Source organism: Monodelphis domestica, chromosome 1 (genome assembly GCF_027887165.1).
Source record: "Monodelphis domestica isolate mMonDom1 chromosome 1, mMonDom1.pri, whole genome shotgun sequence".
NCBI lineage: Eukaryota > Metazoa > Chordata > Mammalia > Didelphimorphia > Didelphidae > Monodelphis > Monodelphis domestica.
In genome coordinates, this window is record NC_077227.1 from 706,905,151 (window position 1) to 706,931,043 (window position 25,893).

The 25,893-nt window shown below is 49.4% G+C and overlaps 1 protein-coding gene across 3 annotated transcripts in view; it reads left to right on the forward strand.

Moving 5' to 3' along the window:
• Positions 1-1,026: 1,026 nt before the first annotated feature.
• Positions 1,027-25,893, forward strand: part of CDH15 (cadherin 15) — a 35,259-nt gene continuing 10,392 nt past the window's right edge. For 2 of the 3 annotated variants that reach the window (XM_007477316.3, XM_056810938.1), the window contains exons 1-5: positions 1,061-1,380; positions 21,988-22,140; positions 23,422-23,577; positions 23,984-24,128; positions 24,987-25,147. In XM_007477316.3, coding sequence (XP_007477378.2) covers positions 1,339-1,380; positions 21,988-22,140; positions 23,422-23,577; positions 23,984-24,128; positions 24,987-25,147 — 657 coding nt within the window. In that variant the 5' untranslated portion in view covers positions 1,061-1,338. Of the gene's footprint in view, positions 1,381-21,987; positions 22,141-23,421; positions 23,578-23,983; positions 24,129-24,986; positions 25,148-25,893 lie in introns of all 3 variants that reach the window. The other variant, XM_007477317.3, reaches the window with a different exon arrangement.

The window sequence follows — 25,893 nt, forward strand, 5'->3', positions numbered from 1 at the left end:
ATTCTCTCTGGGTGAGAACATCAAGCAGTTCCAATGATAGATCCTACCGTGGATGCTAGATCAGGCTCCAACAAAAGGAACCCTCCTCAGCCAATGAGAGCCCCAGCAAAAAGGGATGGGCTGCCTTAAAGGGCAGTGGATATCTCCTTCCTCGAAGTCTTCAGGGAAAGAAATCCGCACCTGTCCTAGACTGGATTCTTGTTCAGGGATGGGTTGGATGAGAAGTCCCTGGAGGTCTCCTCCAGCCCTGAAGTTCTGTGATTAGATTTGTTGAAACTGGATGCAATTGGTAGAAGTGGAAATAAGGCCAGCTTCTAATAATTAGAGCTCTCCAGAAGTCTAGTGGGCTGCTTCAAGAGGTAGGGAGTTCCTCATTTCTGGAAGTGTTCAAGCAGAACCTAGAGGTCACTTGTCAGGAAAATCCTTGGAGGTGCAGGTCGGGCGAGCTACACTCTGAGATCTCATTCAGCAGTGAGGTTGTGCGAGTTCTCAGCTGTAAAATGAGGAGGCTGGATTAGGCGATGTCTAAGGGCTGGTGATTTGTGACTGGATCAGTGGGGATCCTCTCTGGAGAATAGACCCCCTTCGCCGGGCCCAGAATTGCTTCTCCTGCCCAGAATTCCTGCTCCTGCGCTCACACCTTCTAGCCTGTGATCCTTACCATAAACCATGACCCATCGGGAACTCGGGCCTCCCTGGGATAAGACTTCTCTCTTGGGCAATCCCCTAAGGGCCCTGGGGACTTCTGCCCAGTCCGCTCCCCCTTCCAGTCTCTACCATGCTTCTTCCGTCCTTCCCCTTGAGCCCACCTAATCCCCTGCTTTCTCTCCCCGTTTCCTTTGGAATCACTTCCTCTGCCTGTAGTTCCCTGAGCCTTCTTGGGCTCCCTAAACCGCCTCCTCCTTCCCTGTCGGCCCCCACTAGCAGAAGGCAGACCCTCGTGAAGCCCAGAGCCTCTTCAGGCGCTAGGATGGCTCGTGGCCTGCCGCTGGTAAAGGGTTAAGCTTCTCCTCCCCCATGGGGGCAGGGGGTGCCACCTGACCCTGGGCAGCCCCGGCCCAGAGCTGTGTAATGGGGACAGCTGCGCTCCCACTCTCCCCCCTCCGCGCGTTAGTAACGCAGCCGCCCGTCTGCCCGGTCCCCCTTCCCCAGCGCCAGCCCGCCCCAGCCCTCCCAGCACTTGTGCTGTCACTCAGCCAGGCCACTGGCTTATTTTAGCTCGGAGCTCAGGCGCTCACACACAGAGCCCCGGCACACTGGCCCCAGCTTGCGAGCTCCCACTCAGCGACTTAAGCAGCCCCTTTCCTGGCCTTTGTCCCACTCGGGGCTCCCGGGGGGATGGACACAGCCCTCCTCTTGGCCCTCTGCGCCCTGGCCCAGGTAAGAGATGCTCTTGTCCTGCTGCAACTTTGCCAGGCTCTCGGGGCGCCTCTTAGCCACCCAATAAAGGTGAAGGGAGGGATGAGGCAGGGCTGGGAGGAGAAGGGGTGGGGGCTGGGCTGGGCTGGGCGGGGGTGGTAGGGAGTTGCGGGGGGGGGAGGGGGATCCTCTTCTTTTTTCTCCTGTCTCAGGAGAGTCGGGCACAGCCCCTGCTGGGGGGAGGGAGCGAAGCCTTACTTAGGGGAATGCCGGGACGGTAAAGAGATCCCACCACCACCACCAAAGTTGCAAACGACGACGGAGGGAGGGAAAGCTGGGACACTGGGGCTGGGGGCAGAGCGGGAGGGAACTCGAACATTCTAGGTGCTACTACAATGTCCCTCCTGCGGCGAACATGCTGTTCTATGCTCTCAAATTCTAGGTTCGAGGTTCCTTCCAACTTCGGGCTAGGGTAGAGGCCACGTGTGCGTGTGTGATATATACGTTGTATGAGCATGCACCACTGAGACTTCCTGCTTGTGTTGGGGGAGAGGGGGGCAAGAGAGAATGAGCAGGGGGAATAAGGGAACTCGCTTTAACGGAGCCCCGAACATTAAGTGGGCAGCAAAGCCCCACCCCCTGAGACAGGACCAGTGAAAAGACTTCCGTCCTAGAGGCAGAGGATCTGGGTGGGAATTCGTGTTCTGAGAGTCGTGTAGTCTTGGACTAGTTGTTTGACCTCTCTCGACCTCAGTTTTCTGGTGTGAAAAGTGATAGATTTGGACTAATTCGCTTCCTTCCAGCCCTGTCTCCTGCCTCTACCCATCTGCCCCCTCCCCCTCTCTCGAGATAAACGTATTGAGTACAAAGGCGCCCTAAATCTTTGATCCTCGGAAGTGGCCAGAGAGACCCTCTAGGCAGAGCCCCGGAACTACACTGTGGGTGTGTCCGGGACCCTCTGGCCGTCAGTGTCTGGTGAAGCCTGGGGGCCCCTTCTCCGAAGACCCTTTCTATGTGCAGAAAAGAAAACAAAGGAGAGAGAAAGCACAGCAAAGGGTGAAAATAAAAAGATCATTTTCCCAAGTTCACTGAACCCTAAAATCCATGAGTCAGTGACAGCCAGGCTAAGAACCTTTACGAGGACCCCCCCCCCAACTACAGCAGGGCCAGTCTTAGCCCTGCTAATTTACCTCCACGTCCCCAGTTCTAGGCTAGCTAGAAGAGTTGGGGGTTTCAAAGGATGTGGAAGGCCACCTTGCCCAGAGGATAGAGTACTGAGCCCGGGTTTAGGCAGACCGGCTTCTGGTGTATCCTAACTATATAATCTTAAGCAAGTTGCTTAACCTCTGCCTCAGTTTCCTCAACTGTCAACTGGGATGAAAAGAATAACACTTCTCTCCCAGGATTGTTGTGAGGCTTAAATGAGGTCATATTTATAAAGTACAGCCCGACGCGTAGTAAGTGCTTATTTTTTTCCTTTTCTGGAGTTCTACACCCAGGACTCTAGCTACTGCCTTCCTCAGGTGGCATTTAAGTGCCCACCTTCCACTGGAGCCCACACAGTCTCTTTGTCTTCTAAGAATTCGTATTCTAGACAGTAGGCTTATTACATCGAAGGTCTCCTATCCCTGTTATTTGTAAAGCCCTTTAGGAATCTGAGCTGGAAGGGACCTAGAGTATGAAGAGTGGGGAACCTTTGAGCTGGAGGAGACCTTAGAACAAAGAGGGTCAAGCTTGGGATGACCTTCGGAACCATCTGGGTCCATTTTCCAGATGAGTAACCTGAGTCCAGAGAAGAAGTCCAAAGTCACTCAGGCCACTGGGGTCTCCTGCTGCTTACCTCAGACTAAGGAGCTCTTTAATATTTCTCGGACTGATATTTCTGTGTGGAGTGTCTGCACACACACAATGGTGAAAGAATGTCTTTCTTGCTCCCACCCAGCCCAAAGCAGCTGGCTCTGGAGCAAAGCAGGACAGCTGGCTCTCTGCGATGTGTCTGCCTGGAGCACCACAGCAGCTGGGGCCAGTTCAGCCTGAAAGCTCAGGGACACTGGCCTCTTGGAGCCTTAGCAGCCCCTCCAGCCAACCCTTGTGCTGCCCAACCCCATCTCCTTCCTGGGATGGCCCCCAAACACAGAGCCACACACCCTGGCCCCTGAGCCATGCTACAAGTGGTACACACTGTCTTCGTGGGGGCTCCCGTGGCCCACTTCCCTAGACTTGGCCAAGTCTCATGCCCATGGGACCCTGGCTAGAACCAACCTGGGGGATTCTATGGCCAACAGTTGGCTTTCTGCCTGTGCTCAGCCCGTCACTTTTAGGGCCTGAGAGACTGCCCTGTTGTGGCTCCCAGCAAGCCACTGGCCTGAACCAGAGGTCCAAAGCCAGGTGTACCCCACTGCTGAGTGATTATCTGCTCCTTCCTCGAGGCAGGGATGGGCCAGGGCCCTCTGAACCTCAGCTTTTCAGCAATCCTGGTCTCACTGAGGTTCTCCACAGGGTCACTGATGCCCTAGGGTGGACCTCAGCCTCCAAGGGGGGATGGAGGGGGAATGATGGAAGCCCCCAGCCATGCCTTGCTAGGCCATAGTGGGCTTCTAGTTCACTTCACCTTCTTCCTGGATCCATGGCTTTGTAGGGGACCCCCCATCTTGTGGGGATTGATCTGTCCTCTGCCTGAGCAGGCAAGGAGAAGCAAGGTCTCCACAAGACCAGGCCGATAGGCAGGGACCCCGACACCCATCCCACTGGCTTCCCCAAGGCTCGGGCCAGAGATGGACCTGTGATTCCATCAATGGAGATAATTCCAGCAGGTTGAATCTCCTTCCACCCATGCAGGTTGGCACCTCCTTGGAAAATAATGATCTTAAATTTGGATCTAATAATTTTATGAAATACATGTTTAAAATTATTATTCCGTGTCATTGGGAAACAAAATATCTTTTAATTAAAAAAAGAAAGAAAGGAAAGTCATGGTCTTAAAGATGGTCCCAGAATCATGAGAATAAAGGGACTTACCTAAGCTCATACAGCCAGTGGGGAAGAGGCAAGACTTGAACCGAAGTCTTCCTGGCTTCCAGGCGAGGGCAGTACTCAATTCAGTGTGTCCCGATGGCTCAAACACACCTAGCAATAAATACCTGTCGAATGAACTGAATGAAATGCCCACAGTGTATGAAAGCGCTACCCTCCCTCCCGGCAATTGGTGATTCCTACAAGGGTAAGGTGTAACCTGCCCCGGAGGCAGCCCCTGGACCCTCGTGCTGGGGGGGAGGGGGGGGGGCCATGGGACGGACAGAATGAGCCGAGGCCTGAGTTTGATTTCTAGCTCTAGTGCTTCCCCTCTGGGTGGTCACATAATGGAGCTTCGGTGCTGTGTGTAGAGACAAAGGGAAGCCCAAGGAGGAGAGAGCAGGTCCCAGGGTGTCCCGTGCCAGCTCCTAGGGCTAGGCCTGGGTTTAATCCCCTGGCTCTGGCCCCGGCCCTCAGGCTCCAGCCAGGTCTCTTAACAGCTGGCTCTGTGGAGGGCACAGAGTCCATTCTGCCCTCTTGAGAAGAGCAGGACTTCTCTGGAGCCCCAGGCCTGGCTGAGCTCCAGCCTCCGCCCACCCCAACCAACCTTTCTGCTGTCCCCGTTAGAAGAGCCACAGAGAGCTGCCACCTCTGGGCTGACCACATCCTGCTGGCTCAGCTCTCGGGGTTAACCTCACGGCCAGAATCCCAGAGGGCTGGGAGCTCAGAGAGAGGCTGGCCCCCTCGAGCCAGCCTGTACACAGCCCCTAAGCTCCAAGAGCTCGCCTAGTGGGACAAAGGTTGGCCTGTCTGGCTCCTTTGGATTCCCACAAGGGCCCTCTCTCCCAGAAATGCGCAGACAAAAAATAATGACATCCCTAGGGCCTCTCCCCTCCTTCCTTCTCCTTTGTCCCTTCTTTGGGGATCTCAGCCCCAGTCCTAGGCACAGAGGCTCCCTCCTTCAGGAAGAGCCTCATAGCCCCCATCAGCAAGGGCCATGTGAAAAGCTCAGGCCCAGGAGCCTCCGAAGCTCAAATTAGCTCCGGTGGGAGGGGGAGAGCATCCCTTGCTAAAAGGCAGCAGGATGCCAGTGTCAAGACCTCGGGAGCCTCCTCCCCCCACAACCCCCAGCTCAGCTTTCAGCCCTTTGTCCTCGCCCCTACCCCCCTCCCATCTGTGAACCCAGCCAGCTGCCCCAGGGCCCCTGACCTTTCCTCCTAGGCCTTGGGGAGCTTCCCCACCCACCGGCCCACAGAAGAGGGCTCCTGTTCTAGCCAGCCCTCTGCCCAGAATGTGGGTACCAGGCCCATGTCCCCCCAATAACTCGCTGTGCAGCCTCACTCCTTAAGTGGCTCCCTCACACTGGGTGTCCCTTTGCCTGACTTGGAGCCCCGGCCCATCTGCCTAGACCATGGTGGACTCAAACGAGTCCATCTGTCGTTCATTTATGGAATCGATCGAGGGATCATTCATCAGTTTGACATCCATGAAGTGGGCAGCCTTGGGCTGGCTGCTCCAGGAAACAGAGGAAATAGAAGACATTCTGGACCTGCCCGTCTAGGGAGAAGATAATAAAAAAGGTGCTAGCAGGGGCCACAGTGCAAGAGATGTCTCTGGGCAGTCGGGAGGATCAGAGATTTCCAAGCTGAAAGGAACCTCCAAAGTCATTTACTGAGCAGGAAAACCCAGAGACGATAAGTGATTAGTCCACGATCACGCAGCTCCTGTTCTTTTACTAGCTGTGCGGCCACAGACGAGGGACCACCTCCCAAAAGAGTCAGGGCTCTGTGCAAACCCAAGCCCCCTGGTTTGGGGAAAATGCCATCTCCGGACCCCTTGCTTTTGCCTAGGAATGCCTGGAATGCACTCCTTCCTTCCCTTCACTCTAGAATCTCTGGCTTCCTTCTAAGTTCATCCAAAGGGCTACCACCTGCCAGAGTGCTCTCTTGAGCAGGCAAGAGGGTATAGACACCAAGTGGGGGTACCCCCAGCTCCCCAAACTGTGCTCTATGTGTTTGGGGCTTACTTATTTGTATTATTATCTTGTATTTATTTCTACATATACTGTGTAGTCTACATTGTCATTATGTTGTCATTTTGTATTTCTTTCTTTATATGAGTGCATACATATTGTTATTCCTCCTTGTAATGGGAGTTCCTTGAGAGTTACTGTGTCTTCGCATCCCTGACACCTGTATGTAGGCACACAGTAAGCACTTAATCAATGTTGGTTGAATCAATGCGTCTGATGGATGGTGGGATCAGCCCATTTTACAGATGAGGAAAGATGGGTCTGGAGGAGTTATGTGACCTTTACCTAAGGTCACATGGTTAGTATCAAGCCTTTTGACTCCACATTTCACAGCCTTCATGTGGGAAGGAAGGATGGTCCAGTATAGAGATAGCACCATCCTCTAGAGCCCCAGAGGAAAGCAGGCTGGGTCCATGAGAGGGATGGGCAGGAGGCTGAGTCCTCCTGAGGAAAAAGAAAATCTCTCTCCCTCTTCCCTGGGACCTAGCCCCAGTCTGAGGAATGGGGCAGCTGGAAGGGGTGGCCTTTCCACAGGGGAGGCTGAGAGGAGTGGGCGCCCCTCCCAAACTCCTCAGCTCTGGCGCCCCTTCCTCATCAAGCTGGACCTGACAGCTGAATCCATTCCAGACATTCCTTCTGCCTGCCATCCCACCCACAGGAATGGATAGGCTGGGGTCAGGAGGGCCAAGAAAGGACAGAGGCTCGGGTCCCAGCAGCCTCCAGCAGCCCCTGCATTGGTCCAACCCTCTCTCCATGGGAGAACCTTTCCAAAACTTTGGTTGGGTGCCCCCTGTAGAAAAGAAAGGCGCCTCCCCCTTTTCTACCTGATTGACTCTCGGAAGCTTTTCATAACATCAATTATTGATGGGATTTTAGAAATCTGCCTGTACCTTCTGCGGATGAGAAAACTGAGGTCCAAGGTCACACAGCTCCTAAATGGCAGGGGGGTGGTGGTCCTAGAGATTTCCTGACTCCTACTCCAGGGCAACCTTTCTTTGCCCTACATGGTCTTCTCTTATGCTGTTGAGGATACTGATGTCCAGGACCACCCAAGATATTACTAGCTGGGTGACCCTGGGCAGTGATTTAACCTCTCCCTGCTGCCATTTTCCCATCTGTAAAATGGGCACCTATCTCCCAGGGTGGTAGTGGGAATCAAATTAGATATTTATAAAGTGCCTGGCACATAGTAGGTACTAGATAACAAATGCTGGCTCTCTTTCCTCCCCTTCTCTAGTGTCATTTTCAAATCAGAATGCTTTAAAAAACGGCATATAAGTGCTAGCTATTATTATGGTTATTGTTCAATCATCAGGAAGACCCACATTGAAATTTAGCTTCAGATATGGCTGTTGATTCGTTTCAGTCATGTCCAACTCTTTGTGACCCTATTTGGGGTTTTCTTGGCAAAGAACCTGGAGAGGCTTGCCATTTCCTTCTCTATTTCATTTTCTAAATGAGGAAACTGAGGCAAACAGAATACAATGACTTGCCCAGGGTCACTCAGCTAGTAAATGTCTATGTGCTGATTTAAACTCATGAAAACAAGTCTTCCTGACTTCAGACCTAGCACTCTATCCACTGTGCAACCTCAAGTACCTACTAGCCATATAATGCTGAACAAGTCACTTAATTTCTTAGTGCTTCTATTTCATTATCTGTAAAATGGAGATAGTAATAGCACTTACTTCCCAGCATGGTTTGAGGTACCAAAAGAGATGAGATACTTTCACGCTTTAAAGACATTAAAATGCCATCTCTCGCCCTTCGTTGATTCCGAGCCCTTGGACGTCTCAAATGGGGTAATTTCCCTGGTCCTGACTCTGTCCCTTGTATAGGGATGTTCATGATATCTGCCTAGATGGGAGCATGGACTGAGGATGGGATCTGGGACTTGGGCATCAGTGGCTTCCAAAAGCTCCCAGGCAAAAATTATTGCCTAATTATGATCATAGTTCCTTCCATTTAGACATGCTTTACAGTGTCCAAAGCACCATGGATGCCACTATGTTCCTTATTCCTTCCTGCCCCAAGATTCCTTCTCCATTGTCTCTTCCTAGCACGAAGGTGACCCCTATGTTCCTGAAGGCTGTGATGGTCTGTGTGCCTAAGTTCGGGGATGTTCTCCAAAAGGGGGGGGGGGGCAAAGATGGCCAGAAGATGATTTTTTAAAATATCACAGATTTGGACACTGGAGGCCATCAGGTCCAATTCCTGTACTTTACAGACAAAGAAACTGAGCCTCCAAAAGAGTGTATCTTGCTCAGGGTCCCATAGCTAAGTATCTGAGGCAGGATTCAAGCACAGGTCTTTGTGATTCCAAGTCCAGCAGTCTATTTATTCTACCATGTTCTCAGTGATGACTTTTAGGGCACAAAAACTACCAAAGTCCATGTCATCAAAACTCACAAAGGCACAGGAAAGATTGCAGCCTGCATGAAGAAAGATTGTCCCACAACCAAAAAAAAAAAAATCACTGATTTTTGAATGATTGAAATAACCCTGTGAAGTAAGCAGGTCCAAGTGGCATTGTTTCCATTTTACAGACAAGGAAACTGAGACTCCAGTTCCCCAATTTACATCTTTTGATTTCTAATCCTTGACTTTATACATTGGAAACAATACAGATGCTTTTGAAATGCCTTCTAATAAGGTTCCACTGGGTGTAGGGTGTTTGGGGGGGAAGGAAAGCAGATGTATCTTGATGTCTGTCTGTCCTTATGTATTTGCTCCTGGGTGTCTATGGGCCAGCCATCCAGGCTTGTGACTGTATGTGCCTCTGTGTCCTATGTCTGTACACACATAACACATATCCTGACGATGTGGCCTTGTTTAGAGAGCCCATCATCCCCAGTTTCAAGATCTTATTCCCAAGCATTTTTTCTAGCACTGGCCACGTCTTCTTGAAAAGTAGGGTGGGAAGAGAAAGAATGAGTGGAACAAATACTCATTGAAAACTGGGCATTTTGGAATGAGCCCATCCCTTCCCTGCCCACCGCAGCCTCTGATCTGGGAGCAAAGGCCCAGGGCCAGAGGACTGTGGCTTTTTTCTGACCTCATGAACTTGAGGCATGGATAGGCGGGAGCTTGGCGATTCCCAGGCTCCACAGAATAGGGGAGCCTGGCTCCTTGCCAGCTTAGTGGACTTCCTGGAATCCCAGGCTCCTGCAGCTGCTGGGGAGAGAATGGAAGGGAGAGAGGCGGGCAGGATGAGAATGGCTGGTAGGCCAGGTCTGGCAAGTGGATGGCCCATGATGGTCCGAGCTGATGCAAACAAAGAGAGTGACTAAGGATGGAAAGTGGAACTCCTCAGCCAAAGGGAGTCTTTCTGCTTTAAACCAGAAAAGGTGGGTTCTTAGACCCTTGCTTGCTGTGTGACAAATGTCTTCCAGGCCACTCAGAAGTTCTTGTCCATTGTTTTATGTACTCCTCATAGGCCAGGTCCAACAAAGACTCTGATTTGCTTTATTATTGGTCCTCTTTCACCATACATTGGTTCTAACCAGTCCTGGATGGTCATTTACCTTATCTATAGGCAGACAGGTTTCCACATGTAGGGTCTTACCTATAAACAAAGATGGCTCCATGGACCAACCATGGATAGGATACACACTTTGACTTAGAATCAAGTCAACAAACGTGTATTAAGCACCTCCGAGTTGTCAGGCACCGGGCTAAGAACTGGACATAGAAAGGCAGAAGATCTAGTCCCTGATGTTGAGGAACTCATCATTCAATGGGGGAGATAACCTCAGTGAATAGAGCATTGTATTTGGAGTAAGAAGATCCCAATTCAAATCTTACCTTAGATACTAATTTTGTGTCTAAGAATGTCACTGACCTGCTACTTGCCTCAGTTTCTTCATCTGCAAGTTTAGGATAATAATAGCACCTCCCTCTCAGGGTTTTCCTGTAAGGATTTAAGGAGATCATATTTGTAAAGCATTGTGTGAATCTTAAAGCACTAGGTAAATGAGAGCTATTTGAGTTGACTTTCCCAGAAGGAAAGTGACCAAGAATCAGTCACTCCGTGGTCTTTCCTTCCCCCCTTGTGCCCAAGACTATATTTGTTTATTATAGGATGTCGTTAGGATGGCTTTCCGAGTGTGAGATGGAATCTCCCTTTCTCAGGGACCTTATTTTATTCCCACCTCTCTGTGAGGTAAAGATACAATCATTCCTACTTCACAGATGAGAAGACTAAGGTTAGAAAAGTAAAGTATCTGGACCACAATATTTCATCAATCTAAAGGCAGAGCTAAAACCAGGACCTAGTTTTCTTGCCTCCCACCCCAGAGATCTTCTTTGGAAGAGGCAGTATAGTGTGGGAGGAAGGGTGCTGGTTTAAGTCCTGGCTCTAAGACTTACTGGCTCTGGGACCCCCAAGGGTCCCCTCTGAGTCTCAGTTTTCTCATCTGGAAAATAGTCATATAATCACACTAGCATTAACTTCCACATAGGAACCATTGCAAGGAAAGTGCTTCAATATACTATGAAAAGACAGTAACTAGGTGACTCAATAGATTGAGAGTCAGGCCCAGAGACAGGAGGTCCTGGGTTCAAATCTGGCCTCAGACACTTCCCAGCTGTGTGACCCTGGGCAAATCACTTGACCCCCAGTGCCTAGCCCTTACCACTCTTCTGCCTTGGAACCAATACATAGTATTGACTCCAAGATAGAAGGTAAGGGTGGTGTTTTTTAAATTTATGAAAAGGGTTAGTTATTAGTTTTCCACCAGGCCAAGCTCCATCTAAGGCAGAGGTTTTTACCCTGAGTTCTCCACTTCCCCCAACATGCCTGTGGATAGACGGTCTTGGATTAGAGGGGGGAATTGCATCTTTACTTTCACTAACCTTTGGCTTCTTCCGTAAACTTGTGCATTTAAAAATATGATTCCAATAGGTTTTGATCACGTATGACCCAGGAGAATTGCTCATCGGCCCCAGGAGGGGAGAGTGAGAAGGGGAAAGAAAGAACATGAATCATGGAACCATGGGAAAATATTCTAAATTAATTAATTAAAATTTAAAAAATAAAAATAAAATAAAATATTGCATCAAAAAACATGATTCCAATGTGGCTTAACCACACTGAGAAAGGGGTCCTCAGTACATAAAAAGCAAAGAACCCCTGAACTACCCGGCCACTGACCAGACTCCTCTCACACTGGGTGAGGACTCGGAGTCCCTGGGCCTTCTTTGCTCACTGGCAGGCTCAACATGTGGTGAACATGGTTTGGGGGGGGGGGGTTTAAACCCTCATTTTCTGTCTTAGTAACGATTCTAAAATAGAAGGTCAAAGGCTAGGCAAATAGGGTTAAGTGACTTTCCCAGAGTCACACAGCTAGGATGTGCCTGAGGCCATATTTGAACCCAGGTCCTCCAGACTCCAGACCTGGCTCTCTCTGTGGGTCCACACAGAAGGTGCTAACTCAGTCGAGAGCCAGGAAAATACAATTCTCCATTTAGAAGAGAACAGGAAGAAAGAGTGAGAAACTGGAATGCACGGGAGGCAAGTTTGATCTAAAGAAGGCCTTTCTGACAGATAGTAGAGAAAGGAGCCAAGGGCACAGATAATGGATTCCTCCTCAGAGAGGAAGGTCTCTGAACATAGGGTATATCCTCATATCCTCATCTGCACAGAGGGTAGATAATATAAAGGTATGGGAAAGGAGGGAGAGAGGAAGGAAGGAAGGAAGGAAGGAAGGAAGGAAGGAAGGAAGGAAGGAAGGAAGGAAGGAAGGAAGGAAGGAAGGAAGGAAGGAAGGAAGGAAGGAAGGAAGGAAGGAAGGAAGGAAGGGAGGAAGGAAGGAAGGAAGGAAGGAAGGAAGGAAGGAAGGAAGGAAGGGAGGGAGGAAGGAAGGAAGGAAGGAAGGAAGGAAGGAAGGAAGGAAGGAAGGAAGGAAGGAAGGAAGGAAATAAGCATTTATTAAATACCTTCTACCCACCAGACACTCCAAATATCTCAGTTGATCCTAGTCTCATTCAAATCCTAGGATAAAGGTGCTTTTATTATCCCCATTTTACAGTTGAGGAAACTGAGGCAGACAGAGGGAAAGGAAGAGAATAAGCACCTATTAAGTACTTATTATGTGCCACACTGTGCTAAGAGCCTTACAAATTTTATCTCATTTGATCCTCACAGCAACCCTGAAAGGTAGATGCTATTATCATCCCCATTTTACAGATGAGAAAATTGAGGCAAACAGAAATTAAGTGACTTGCCCAAAGTCTGTTCACAAGAAGAAAAGGCAGGCTTTGAACTCCAGCCTACTGACTCCCAACTTGTTGATCCATCCACTCCATGAGCCTGAAGGAGATGACTCCAGAAGGTGTTTTCTAGCCCTGGGAGACCAGCAGCCTACCTAGGTTCTGGTGGGTTGTTTGTTTTTTTTTAATTTCTCAGTGGTACCAAGTTCTACTTCAGAACGATGTCTGCTGGCTATCTGAAGTGTGAAAAGAGGGGGTAGAGAATGGGTCATGAAAGACCCACCAGGGTCTTAGGCATGAGTTGGATTCTCCTTGGCACCACTCCACTGCCCTCAACCCATCACCAGCCGGTCCGTGCTTTCTGCCCCAACCCCCTAAGAAGCTGGGAGGCAGAGTCTTGGCTAAAAGGGACAGGAGGCAGAGGATCTGAGATGGGGGAGCCAGGATGCTGCCTCAGAAAGTGGGGGTGGGGTTGGTATGGAGATCCGGGTGGAGAACCAAACAGCCAGGAAGCATTAAGTCATCCCCCTCAGATGAGCTGGTTAAAGAAGCAATTGCCCAGCTTGGAGGTGGGAAATGGAGGGCACGGTGCCAGTCTCACGGTTGGTGCTCCTATTAGGGAAGTTCTTACTGGCCTGCCAGCAGCTTCTTGATGCCAGGGAGAAAAAAGCCTGGGCCTGAATGAAAAAAACCTGGCTCTATTTCCACGAACACTGGGTGCTCTGCTATAATACATAGACCACTGTGGATCCCATGCCAGAGAGAGAACTGTGAGGTTGTCCACAGTGTGATCTTGGGCAAGTTTAGCCTCAGTTTCCTCATAAGTAAAACAAGAGAGTTGGGCTAAAGGATTTCTAAGGTCCCTTTCAGCTATGAGTCTATAATTCTGTGTTTTGGTTCAGAAAGAGAAAGGAAGGAAGGAAGGAAGGAAGGAAGGAAGGAAGGAAGGAAGGAAGGAAGGAAGGAAGGAAGGAAGGAAGGAAGGAAGGAAGGAAGGAAGGAAGGAAGGAAGGAAGGAAGGAAGGAAGGAAGGAAGGAAGGAAGGAAGGAAGGAAGGAAGGAAAGGAAGGAAGGAAGGAAGGAAGGGAGGGAGGGAGGGAGGGAGGGAGAAAGGGAGGGAGGGAGGGAGGGAGAAAGGGAGGGAAGGAGGAAGGGAAGGAGGGAGGGAGGAAGAAAAACAAAGCAAGAAACAAAGAAAAAGAAACTTCTGGGTTCAGACCTATGGTTTCCTCAGACTGAAGAACTCCCTTCAGTGACTCAGATCAACCATCCATCTGTAATTTCAGTCGGAGGACTCTCCTGGGGGCAGTGAGAGGTTATGATTGGCTTGAGGTCACACACCAGTTTTGTGCCAATGCAGGAGTTGACCCTGGGCCTTCTGGCCTCCAAAGACAGTCCACTCTCCATGATACTGTGCCGCCTCTTCTAGAATAGAGTTAAGACAATCTTTGGGTGTTGGCCACGCAAGGCTCCATCTTGGCTCGGGTTCACCCAAGTTGCACTAACCTGTCGGGGAGGGATGCTGGCATTCTCCCCATGGCTCAGTGGGGGCTGCCAGGGTTAGGCCAAGCATGATTTGGTCTTTCCCCTGGGCTCAAGGGGAAACTGAGGCCCTGAATCATGGTTTTCAAGGCTGGGGATGGTGTTTCTAAGAAGGGCATATGAGGGCAGGAAGGGTGCTTGGTCACCCGTTGGAAAGTCTTTGAGTTCAGAGCAAACAAATATGTTTGTAATGCCAACTCCCAGCTGCAGGTCACAGTAGCCATCCAGGCCTTTGTGTGACTTGCCCAGCTTTCCCAGTCCTTCCACCATCGCCACTAAGTCAGGAGTGTGGTCAGGGCAAGGGGGGGGGGAGTGGGGAGTCCATTCCAGTTCTCCTCCTCCCCTCTCCTGCAGTGCTATCCAGGTTCCTCACTGCTTGGAGTGGGGGCTCAGAGCTGCAGAGAGGGGAGGAGAAGTTGGTTCTCCTGGAGCCATTGGTCTTCTCCCACCTAGAAGAAATATTGCTTTAGAGCAGTCTGTCAGTGCCTGAAATTCCACCATTAGAGCATCCTTGTTTTGGGCTAAGCCCTGCCTTTGCCTCTCATCATTTTAACAGGAATCCTCATAGAAGAGCTGGCACATTAGGTCACTAACACGAATGCCTCCACCTCAGGGGAGCGCTGAGACTAAAGCAGGAGAAGACCCAGGAGGGTTTCCCTCAGCCCCCTGCATGGCATTGGGCACCCGGGCTATTGGGCATTCAGTTGGATGAGTTCAATCGAGGGGGGCATCTCAATTTGGCCAACGCCTGCCTGTGCCTGGAGCCCCCGTGCCCATGGACCTGCCTGTTTCCTCAGTCCAACTTGTGACTCAGCTCCTCCAGGCCAGCTTGGCTGAGGGCACAGCTCTGCCATCTGGTCAGGGCTCGGAGAATGCCCCTCCTTTGCACTCAAAGAGGGCAGAGATGAGAGAGCAAAGCTGGGGCTCTCCCACCTTCTGCTATCTCCTCCTGGGCATTTAGGTCCCCAAAGCCCACTTCCTCCTAAGGGAGGTCTCACCCAGCCCTTGGGGTCCAAGGTCCGGAGGAGCAGATCCTGCCTTCTGGGGCCCCCAGCATGGAGCAGAGCCTGGAACATCTCCGCTCCTAAAATAGATTGGCAGAGGGAACTCTGGGGAGCACGCCTTGCTCAGGTGTCTCTGTTCCCAGGGCCACGATGGCTGGCAAACCTGGGAAGTTCTGGCTTGCCCCTCCCTTTCCATTCTCCATTCTTTTTCCTTTCAAGTGTCCAGCCCCATGAAAGCTGCTTCCCTCTGCTAAACTCATTTACCCTGAAGCAGCCCTGTCTGAGGAGGCGTCATGGTCATCCCCTGGCGTCCCCTGGCGATTGTACTTCGGCAGTGGGCAAGGCTTTAAGCTGGAGCAATGCCTCCCTGAGGGGAGAGTCCTCAGTTTGCTTATCTATAAAATGGGTATGCTCAGCTCACTGTGGAAAGAGCTCTGGATCTGACATCAGAGAATCCAAATTTGAAATCCAGCTCTGCCCCTTACTACTTCTGGGACAACACAGAACTCAACACCCCTTTTCAGTTTCCTTTTGAATATTGTCTTCCCACTCCACCACCACCCCCATTAGATTATAAGCCTTTTTTTTTTAAACCCTTACCTTCCATATTAGAATCAATATGTATTGGCCCCAAGGCAGAAGAGCAGTAAGGGCTAGGCAATGGGGGTTAAGTGACTTGTCCAGGGTCACACAGCTAGGAAGTGTCTGAGATCACATTTGAACCCAGGACCTCTAGTCTCTAGGCTTGGCTCTCAATCCACTGAGCCACATCGTTTCCCCTAGATTATAATTATTTTTGATGGAAGGAACTGTCTTTTTCCCACCATATTTGTATCCCTAGCAGTCAGCACAGGACCTGGCACAGAGTAGGTGCTTAGTAAATATTTATTGACAGATCGACTTGGGTAAGTCACTTGGCTTTTGTTTATTTGTTTTTAAAATCCTTTCCTTTGGTCTTGGAATCAATACTTCCATGGTAAAAAAAAAAATAGGAAGGGCTAGGCAATAGTGGTTGACTCACCCAGGGTCACCCAGCTAGGAAGTATCTGAGGCCATATTTGAACCCAGGACCTCCTGTTTCTAGACATGGCTTTCCATCCACTGAGCCAACTAGCTTCCCTGGATAAGACACTTGTAAGCATTCTGGGACTCAGTTTCCTCATCTGTAAAATGAGGAGATTGAACTAGGTGGCCTCTGAGGTTTCTTTTAGCTTAAAATCTGATACAATCGATACTTTCTCCTGGTCATTCAGGCTCCAGACTGCCGTGTCCGCAGTCCCTCCGCAGCCTTGTGAGTGGAATGACTGGGTGGAGGGGAGGGGAGGAGAGTAGGTGGCGTTAGGAGAATTCCCTTTGTACGGGCCAGCTGCGTGTGATCAGCCCGGGAGCCAGAAATCTGTAGGAGCTTCCAGGAGAATCCTGGGTAGTCTAGGAAGCTGGCAAGCCCAGCCCTTGCCCTGTCGCGGACCAAAGGGAGGCTCTTGGTCGAAGCCCCCAGGGGTGAGGGCTGGGGGTGGACAAGGAGCACCAGCCAGTAATGCCCAATTGAACCTCAGAGGGAGAACGGCCCAAAGAACCCAGAGAAGCCAACGACTGGAGTTGGCGAGCAGAGTCCCTCCGCCATTCCGGGCTCAGACCACCAAGAACCCCTCCTTACACCCATTATGGTCCCAGCCCTGACCAGCCCCTAACCACCTCGGCACACGCCCCTTCCACTCGGCTTTCCTACCGGCCCCAAATCTCCTCCCCGCCCCGCCCCGCCCCAGCTCTTGGAATATATCTGAATTCAGACGAATATAGCCTTCGCCAGGAGGGATCATGGGAAAACGGGGCCCCGGGGTGAAGCCCCAGGTTCCTGAGCCCAGCTGTTTTTCCCTGCAGCTGTGCTGGCCCATCAGGTGCCTTCCCCCTTCTCCCTCCCGGGAAAGAGCCGCTCACCCCTAAGCTGAGGGAAAGTAGGAGGAGTCGAGTCTGGAGGGTTATGGTGGAACAAAAGAAGTCCCTCCCTCGCCACTATGGGAAAGGGACGGGAAGACAAGGGGTCCCGGAGCCCTTCTCCCCAAGGCCCTCACCCACGGGCGACTCCAGGTCCTAAGGGCACAGACTTCGAGCTGGAAGGGCCCCCGCGGGCCATCGAGTCCAACCCCATCATTTTACAGATAAGAGAGCCAAAGTCCAGAGAGTGACTTGCCCAAAGTCACGCAGCTAAGAAATGGTAGAGCTGGGATTCCAATTTGGGTCAAAGGGCTAGGAGATCCACCCTCTTTCTAATGGACCTGGGCAGCTGCTCAGGGAAAATTGGGTCAGAGGAACCCTCATCCCGGAGGCCAGGAGACTGCTCACAAAGGGGGGGGGGGTTTCCGTAAGGCAAGGATTGGGGAGCAGCAAACAAGGGTTGCCCACTGTAGACCTACAGTTACAGAGAGAGTGTTGTGGGGCTTCCCGTGAGCCCAAAGCCCAGCCAGGAATTTGTCTTCTATTTTACTGTTCCCCTGAGGGGAACCTTAGAGGAAAGCAATCATCATCATAAGGATTTACTTTCAGCAGCTAGATAGCCCAGTGGCTAGAGACTGGCCCTGGAGTCGGGAAGTTGTTATTCAGTTGCGCCTGACTCTTTGCGCTAATCATGGGGTTTTCCTGGCCAGAATACTGGAGTGGTTTGCCATTTCCTTCTCCCGATGGATCCTTCCATCAGGCAGTCAGAGGTTATGTGATTTGCCATGGGGGTCACACAGCTAGGACGGAGCCTTCCTGACTCCCAGGAAGACCTGACTTCAAATTCAGCCACGGATACTTCCTAGCTGTGTAACCCTAGGCAAATTACCAAGCCACCCTTTGCCTCAGTTTCCTCTCCTGTAAAATGGGAATAATAATAGCACTTGCCTCCCAGGTGGTTGTGAAGATCAGGTGAGATCATGGTAGCCACTCTATAAATACCAGCTATCGGTACTACTATTTGTGTTCATTACCAGAAGAAGGTAATAATGATAAAGCATTTAACCCGGTGCCTGGCACACAGTAGGTGCTGCATAAATGCTATGAACTTCTGTGATTACATGCATATAACATTTATAAAATACAGTATAAACAAACAAGTAGTAAGTGCCTACTGTGTACTAGGCACTGTGCTAAGTGTTAGGACTATGTTTCCTAGGAGGCTGCATTCTAAGGGGGGAACGATATAGAAACATCTCTACATAGTGGGCAAGGCTAGGAAAGGCTCTGGAAGAAGGTAGGATTTGAGCTGAACCTCCAGGGAAGCCAGGAAGGTGGGATGAGGAGGGAGAGAACCCTGGACCCAGAGGGCAGTGAAAAGGAGCTGGCAGGAGATGGGCTGAAGCCAGTATCATTGGATCACCAAGTACATGGAGAAGAGTCCAGTGTAAGCCTGGCTGCCTGGAAAGATGGTGGCATCCTCAGCAGTAATAAAGAAGTGAAGAGGGGTAGGGCAGTGCAGTAAGGGGGTGGGCACACTGAGATCAGTTTCGGACCCTGTCCAACAGGCCATTGGAGATGTGAAACTAGAGATTAGGAGAAGGTAAACAGATTGAGAATCAGCAGCATGATCTTCTGGAGCTCTTGGCATCATCAAGAATGATAGTCTAGAAGGAGAAGAGAGAGAGTCAGGAACAAACCCAAGGAACAGGGGTCAGCCATGGTTTCTGGATGTGACCTGGATAAAGATGTGGCAAGAGAGACTAAGAAGAAGCAAATACACAGGAGAACCAGGAGGGAATAGCTCGGGAAAAGAGGAAAGACTACCTAGGAGTTGGTCAACAGTGTCAAAGGCTACAGAGACGTCAAGAAGGACCCAGAAAATGCAACTGGATTTGGCAATTAAAAGAATACTTTGGAGAGGGCAGCGTCAGTTAAATGATGAGGCCAGAAGCTAGATTGCAAAGGGTTTAGGAGAGAGTGAAAGAAGAGGAAGTGGAAACATCAATTGAGATGGCTTTTCCAAGAAAGTTAGTCATGCATTATTGGTGGAGTTGTGAACTGATCCAACCATTCTGGAGAGCAATTCAGAACTACACTCAAAGAGCTTTCAAACTGTGTGTGCCTTTTGGCCCAGCAATACCTCTACTAGGTCTGTACCTCAAAGATATCAAAAGGAAAGGACCTATTTGTACAAAAATATTTGGAGCAGCTCTTTTTGTGGTGGCAAAGAATTGGAAACTGAGGGCATTTCCATCAATTAGACAATGACTGAACAAGTTGTGGTATGATTGTGATGGAATATAAGAAATGACAAGCAGGGTGCTTTCAGAAAAACCTGGGAAGACCTAGATTAACTGATGCAAAATAAAATGAGCAGAATCAAGAAAAATTATACATAGTAACAATACTATTATATGATGATCAATTTTGAAAGGCAGCTATTCTCAGCAATACAATGATCCAAGACAATTTCGAAGGCTTTATGTTGAAAAAAGCTATTTGCTTCCAGAAAAAAGAATGTGATAGCTGATTGAGGCACTTTTTTTGACTTTATTATTCTTGAATTTTTTGGTCTGCATTTTATTTTTCAATGTGTCTAATATGGAAATGTTTTGCATAATAGTACTTGCATAGTAATCTATATTAAATTGCTTGCCTTCTCAAGAAAAGGGCTAGGATGGAAAGGAGGGAAGGATGGAAAGAATTTGGAACTCAAAAATTTTTAAACAAATATTAGAGGGCAGATGGGTAGCTCAGTGGATTGAGAGCCAGACCTAGAGATGGGAAGTTCTAGGTTCAAATCTGGCCTCAGACACTTCCCAGCTGTGTGACCCTGGGCAAGTCACTTGACCCCCATTGCCTAGCCCTCACCACTTTTCTGCCTTGGAACCAATACCCAGTATTGATTCTAAGGTGGAAAGTAACAGTTTTAAAAAAAAGAATGTTAAAAATTTTTGTTTATATGTAATACTTAAAACATTTAAATTAAAATGTTAGTCATAAAAGGGAGGAAAAATATAGAATAATAGCTAACAGGGATGGTCAAATCAAGTGAGAATTTTTGTTTTATTTTGTTTTACTAGAATTTGTTCCCATGTATCTCAGCTGTCCTCTCCCCATACCATAGAAAGTATCACCCAACAAAAAGATATATAGGTGTAGATTATGTCTTTCACATTTTCATTTTTCAGTTCATTCTCTAGAGGTGGTCATTCACAGGTGATTCTTCAAATTGCATTCTGTAGCTGAATATCACAATCTTTTGGTTCTGCTTATTTCACTCTTCATTATTTCATGTAGGTCTTTCCAAGTTTGTTTGTTTGTTTGTTTGTTTGTTTTCAAAAATGAGCCTTCTGGGGGCAGCTGGGTAGCTCAGTGGGTTGAGTGCCAGGCCCAGAGACCGGAGGTCCTGGGTTCAAATTTGACCTCAGACACTTCCTATCTGTGTGACCCTGGGCAAGTCACTTGACCCCCATTGCCTAGCCCTTACCACTCTTCTGCCTTGGAACAATACACAGTATTGATTCCAAGATGGAAGGTAAGGCTTTAAAAAAAAAATTTAACCTGCTCATCCTCTTTCAGGACAGTAGCATCCATTGCAATCATATACCTCAATTTGCCTAGCCATTCCCCAATTAATGGACATCCCCTGTTTCTAGTCCTTTGCCACCACAAAGAGAACTACTATAAATATCTTGGAACATATAAGTTCTTTTTCTTTTCCCTTATCTCCTTGGGAAACAGAGTATATGCAATTTTATAACTTTCTGAACATAATTCCAAATTGCTTTTTAAAATGGTTACATCAGTCTGCAGGTCCACCAACAGGGTATTAGCATCTTAGTATCCCCATTTTTCCATATTCCCTCCAACATTTGTCATTTCACCCTTTTGTCATCTCAGCCAATCTGGTGGGTGGGAGATGATATCTCAGAATTGTTTTGGTTTGCATTTCTCTAATCAATAGTGATTTAGGGCAGTTTTTCCCATATATCTATATATGACTTTGATTTCTTCATCCAAAAACAGTCTGTTCCTCCTTTTTGCCCATTTATCAGTCCTTTTTCTTATAAATTTGGCAAAGTTCTCTCTATGACTCCATAAGTGTTTTAAGGATGAGGAGACACAGGTGTGTCTGTAGTCAGAGAGATGGAGGATTAATGAGAGGGGGAATAAGAAGGGGGAAGGGGCAACCTGCTAGAGAGGATGGGAAGGAATTCAGTTAGGGCAAATTATCTCCTCTGATCCTCAGAACAAGGTTGGTAGTGAGAGTAGATAGAGGAGCAGAAAGATTAGATGACTAAGAAACCTCAATGTCAGGCCTCTCTTGGAGTTTTATCAGCTCACTACCAACTCTTTAGGTGTCCTCCCCTGTGAGAACATAAGCTCCTTAAAGACAGAGATTGTCTTGCTGATATTTGTGTCCCCAGCTCTTAGCGAAGAGCCCTGCTTCATACTCCCTGTCCCTCCTTTCATTTCTGTCTGTCTGCCTGTCTCCCTTTCTATCTCTCTCCTCCCCTCCCTTGAACATTATCTCACTATTAGCTGGCAGAGGCTCTTCTTGAACTCAGGTTTGCTTTTCTAAATCCACTTCTCTTTCCAATATGCCATAGCCCTGGCCCAAACTCCCGGGCACACGGCACAATTCCTGGGGATGCTTCTAGCTGGCTTAGAACTTAGCATCCCATTCAGGTCTTAATGTCCCATGAAGCTCACCTTCTGTGCTGCTGGCAAAGGCTTTCCTCATCCCCAGTTTTCTGCCCTGGGGTCTCCTCTGTCTCCAGGAGGCTGCCCCTGTTAAGGAGAAACAGTGGGGTAATGGTAAAACCAGCCACCTTGGGGAGTGGGAATCAGATCATGGCTCCAACGACTTCCATTTCCTGCTTCTAGGGTCTCAGGCTCTCCACAGGGAGGTCTGTGCCTCCTGGCCCCCTTTATCTCTGGAGACATCCAACGGGGCTGAATCGAGTTCGAAGAGCCTGGGTCATCCCACCCATCAGCGTGTCTGAAAACCACAAGAAGATTCCCTACACCCTGGTGCAGGTTGGTAAGGGCATTCAGGAGTCTGGGGCAGAGGGCAGAGCACAGGCTTTGTACCCATCCCACCAGCCACCCCCTGTGCAGGGGAGGAGAGAAGGGCACAGCCCTCCACAGAACTTGGCATGCCTGCCAGTGTCCAAGGGCAATTCCCACCCCCCCCACCTCCAAGGTCTTGATCTATGACCTTCCCAACTGAAGCCAGAAACTTCTCCCAGACTGCCCAGAATCCTTGAGGAATGGGGCAGGGGGATGGAGTCGGGGGGGGGGGTAACAGGGCTGGTAAGGGTGAGCCAGTCACCCTAATTCTCAACAGGAAACATTTATTAAGAGTCTGCCCTCTATAAGACATAATGCTAGGTCCTGGGGAATACAAAAATGAAATAAATGGCATGTGCGTACTCTTGAGCTCCTCATGGTCTAATGGGGAAGGGTTGGAGGTGGGATAGGGATAGAAGTGACAGACTAATAAATAGATATAATACAGGGTAAAATGTTATAGGGGCAAAGGGGAATCCAAAGTGTTCTAGATCAGTTTGAGAAGGGGAAGAATACTTTCATTGGGGTAGGTGGGAGAGGGATGGCAGGGAAGGCTTCCTGGAAGAGGTAGCACCTGAGCCTCAAAGGAAAGATTTTACTAGGTAAAGATAAGGTACCTTTTTTACTCTCAATCAGAATCTCTTGGTGGATAATAGCCCCTATTCACTATCTGCTAGGAAATAGTCTCTAAAACCCAGACATCCTAGGGAAGAACCAGAGGATGTCTATGAATGCATACAAATGCATCTTCTATCAGAAGGAATCACAACAGAATCTGGAACTCTGAGGTGTTAATATCTATGTCCCTGAGCTCAGAATTAGAATTGGAAGGGACCTTAAAGGTGTAGTTCGATGCCATCACTTTACAGATAAGGAAACTGAGGATCCAGAAAGTATTGAGTGACTTGTCCAATGTTACATAGGGAGTAAAAGGCAAAAGCAAGATTTAAACTTAACTCCTCTAACCTCAAATCCAATATCTGTTCTCTTATACCTGTGGTGGCGAACCTATGGCACATGTGCCAGAAGGGGCTCTCAGAGCCCTCGCTGTGAGCGCACATGCCATTGCCACAGCACAGAGTTTGCCAGAGTTTGTTACTGGAAAACCAGAGGGTCATGGGGCCAGGCTGCTCTCCTCCCCCTCACCTGAGGACATTTCTCACATCACTCATTCCTCTAAAAGATTCATCATCACTGTTCTATACCATAGCACTGCCTCTTACCAGTCAGTTTTCTCTCCTGGAACAGATAAAGTCGGATAAACAACAACAGGGTGGTGTCATCTACAGCATTAAGGGCCCAGGGGTAGATGAAGAACCTTTGGGAATCTTCTCCATTGATAAGTTCACCGGAAAAGTGTTTCTCAATGCCATGCTGGACCGAGAGAAGACTGACCACTTTAGGGTAAGGGATGCTGGCAGGAAGAACCAGAATGGTAATCACCTAATCAATTTGAACCTAACCCAACCCAGTGCTACATCCCCTGGTCAGGGTCCTTCCCAGTGCTCTTGACCCATTCTTGGGCTCAACAGAGGAGATGTGTGAGGGTCCTAGCTTGGAGCCAGCCTCTAGCCCTTTAGACTAGAAGTCCAATGATCATGCAAAGTCAGCCCATGCATGGAGAAGCATATTTTCCCAAGAACACCAAGGCCCAAAGTGTCCTTCCCAAAGTCATCTAGTTAGTGATAGAGCAACAAACATCGGTACCCAGGTCGCTAGATAACTGCCCCAAACTCATTTTGCTATCCATCCACGTGGCTGCTTGGACAAAATCTCCACCGTGCCAGCCCCAGTTCTCTTCTTCTCTTAGCTAAAGGCCTTTGCCCTGGATCTGGGAGGGTCCACCCTGGAGGACCCGACTGACCTGGAGATTGTAGTTGTGGATCAGAACGATAACCGGCCAGTGTTCCAACAGGAAGTATTCACCGGCCACATACTAGAGGGAGCTATCCCAGGTAAGGCTGGTCAGCCCTCCCCTTCCCAACCATGTGCCCTAGCCTTAGTAGCCTGGCAAAGATGCCCCAGTATATACCTTGTGGCACTAGGGATAAGACCCTGAGTATACGATAATGTTCCACGTTTCCAAAAGCTCAGAAATCCCTTTAAAGGGCTCAATGCAAGTCAATGGGGTCATTAAAATTAGGCCAGGGTGAAAACCCATATTTTATTGGGAGTTTCCAAAACTTTAAAAAAAAATAGAATGCATGAAAAAAAACTTTATCCAAAAAATGTCAGTTGTGCTTTGAAAAAAAAAATACAGGCAATACATGCATAGCAAAGTCTTAGCAATAAAGAGGAGGGTAGCCTCTCCACCTCCACCTGAGCTTATCAGGATGCACCAAGGCAGTGATGGCATATGCAAATAGAGCAGGATCCCTTCCTGGATTCCCAGACCAGAGCTAATCTCGTCACTGGGCACACTGGATGATTTCTTTATTGAAATTGAATTCCCCTTCTCTCTCCTCTCTGCCCCACTGCTTGCTCTCTGTGGCATCGGCTCCAGGCTTTAAGAGGTTGGAAAACATTGAACTCATCCTGTCTGTGCCAATCCTGGGGCGCTGCCAACCTCAGCTGGCTCCCCTTGGTGACTCCCCGGTTGACACTGGGACTTCCCAGCAGCTCTCCCTCTTCACCTTGTCTATAAAACACACGGGGCTCCCTCACATGACAGCGATTCCTTTATGTCTCTCTGCTCCGGCAGAGTGTCTTTGTGCCACAGTGAGTCGGGTGGCTAAGTAGGCAGGTTCTCGGGGGCCCTCGTTCTGCCTTTGGGGAGCGAGGCCCCCGGAAGTCAGTACGTCTGTCCCTCCCAGGTACCTACGTGACAAAGGCTGAGGCCACCGATGCCGACGACCCGGACACAGACAACGCGGCCCTGAGATACTCCATCCTGGACCAGGGCGAGACGGAGCATTTCAGCATCGATGAGCTTACGGGCGAAATCCGAACTGTGCAAGTGGGGCTGGATAGAGAGGTGAGGGCCCTGGGATAGAATGTGGGGCTCCCCATAGACCCCCGAGTGTTTGCCTGGGTAATCCCGGGCAGAGGCTCCCCAGAAGGGCATGGAGGGAAGCATCCCTGCTCTATCAGGAGAGCAAGGTCTAACTATACCAAGCACTGGGGACATCTGGGAGCTTTTCCAATAATAATAATAATAGTAGTAGTAGTAGTAGTAGTAGTAGTAGTAGTAGTAGTAGTAGTAGTAGTAGTAGCACTTAAAGTCTGTAAAGAGTTCTACACATATTGTCTTACTTACATGACCACAGCGTTGGGGTGCCTTTTTATGACCATTTTATAGATAAGGGAGTTGAAGATGAAAGAGAGAAAGTGACTTACCCAGGGTTACCCAACTAGCGTCTGAAGCAGGATTTGAACTTGGGGGTTCCTGACAATAAATCCATCACTCTATCCCTTGAGCGGCCCAGTCAGCCTGGGAAGGGGTGCCCACCCTGGTGGTGGAGGGGCAGAGTCCTCTCTGCCAGGCAGAACTTATGCGGTGCCTTGCCCCCTGGTGCCCTCTTCTAGCTTCAGGCTTTGACTTTGTCAGCAGAAGGAGGGGGAACTTTTTCATTTGCACCAGTTTCCATTTATTTAGAAGGTTTTGTGGGGGAAACTGAAGTGTGGAGGCTCGTGACTTCTCCCCCCAGGAGCCAGCCTTCCTTCGGAGGTACCCCATACCTGAGCCAGAGGGCTGCCACCAAGTACCACGTAGGAAGGGAG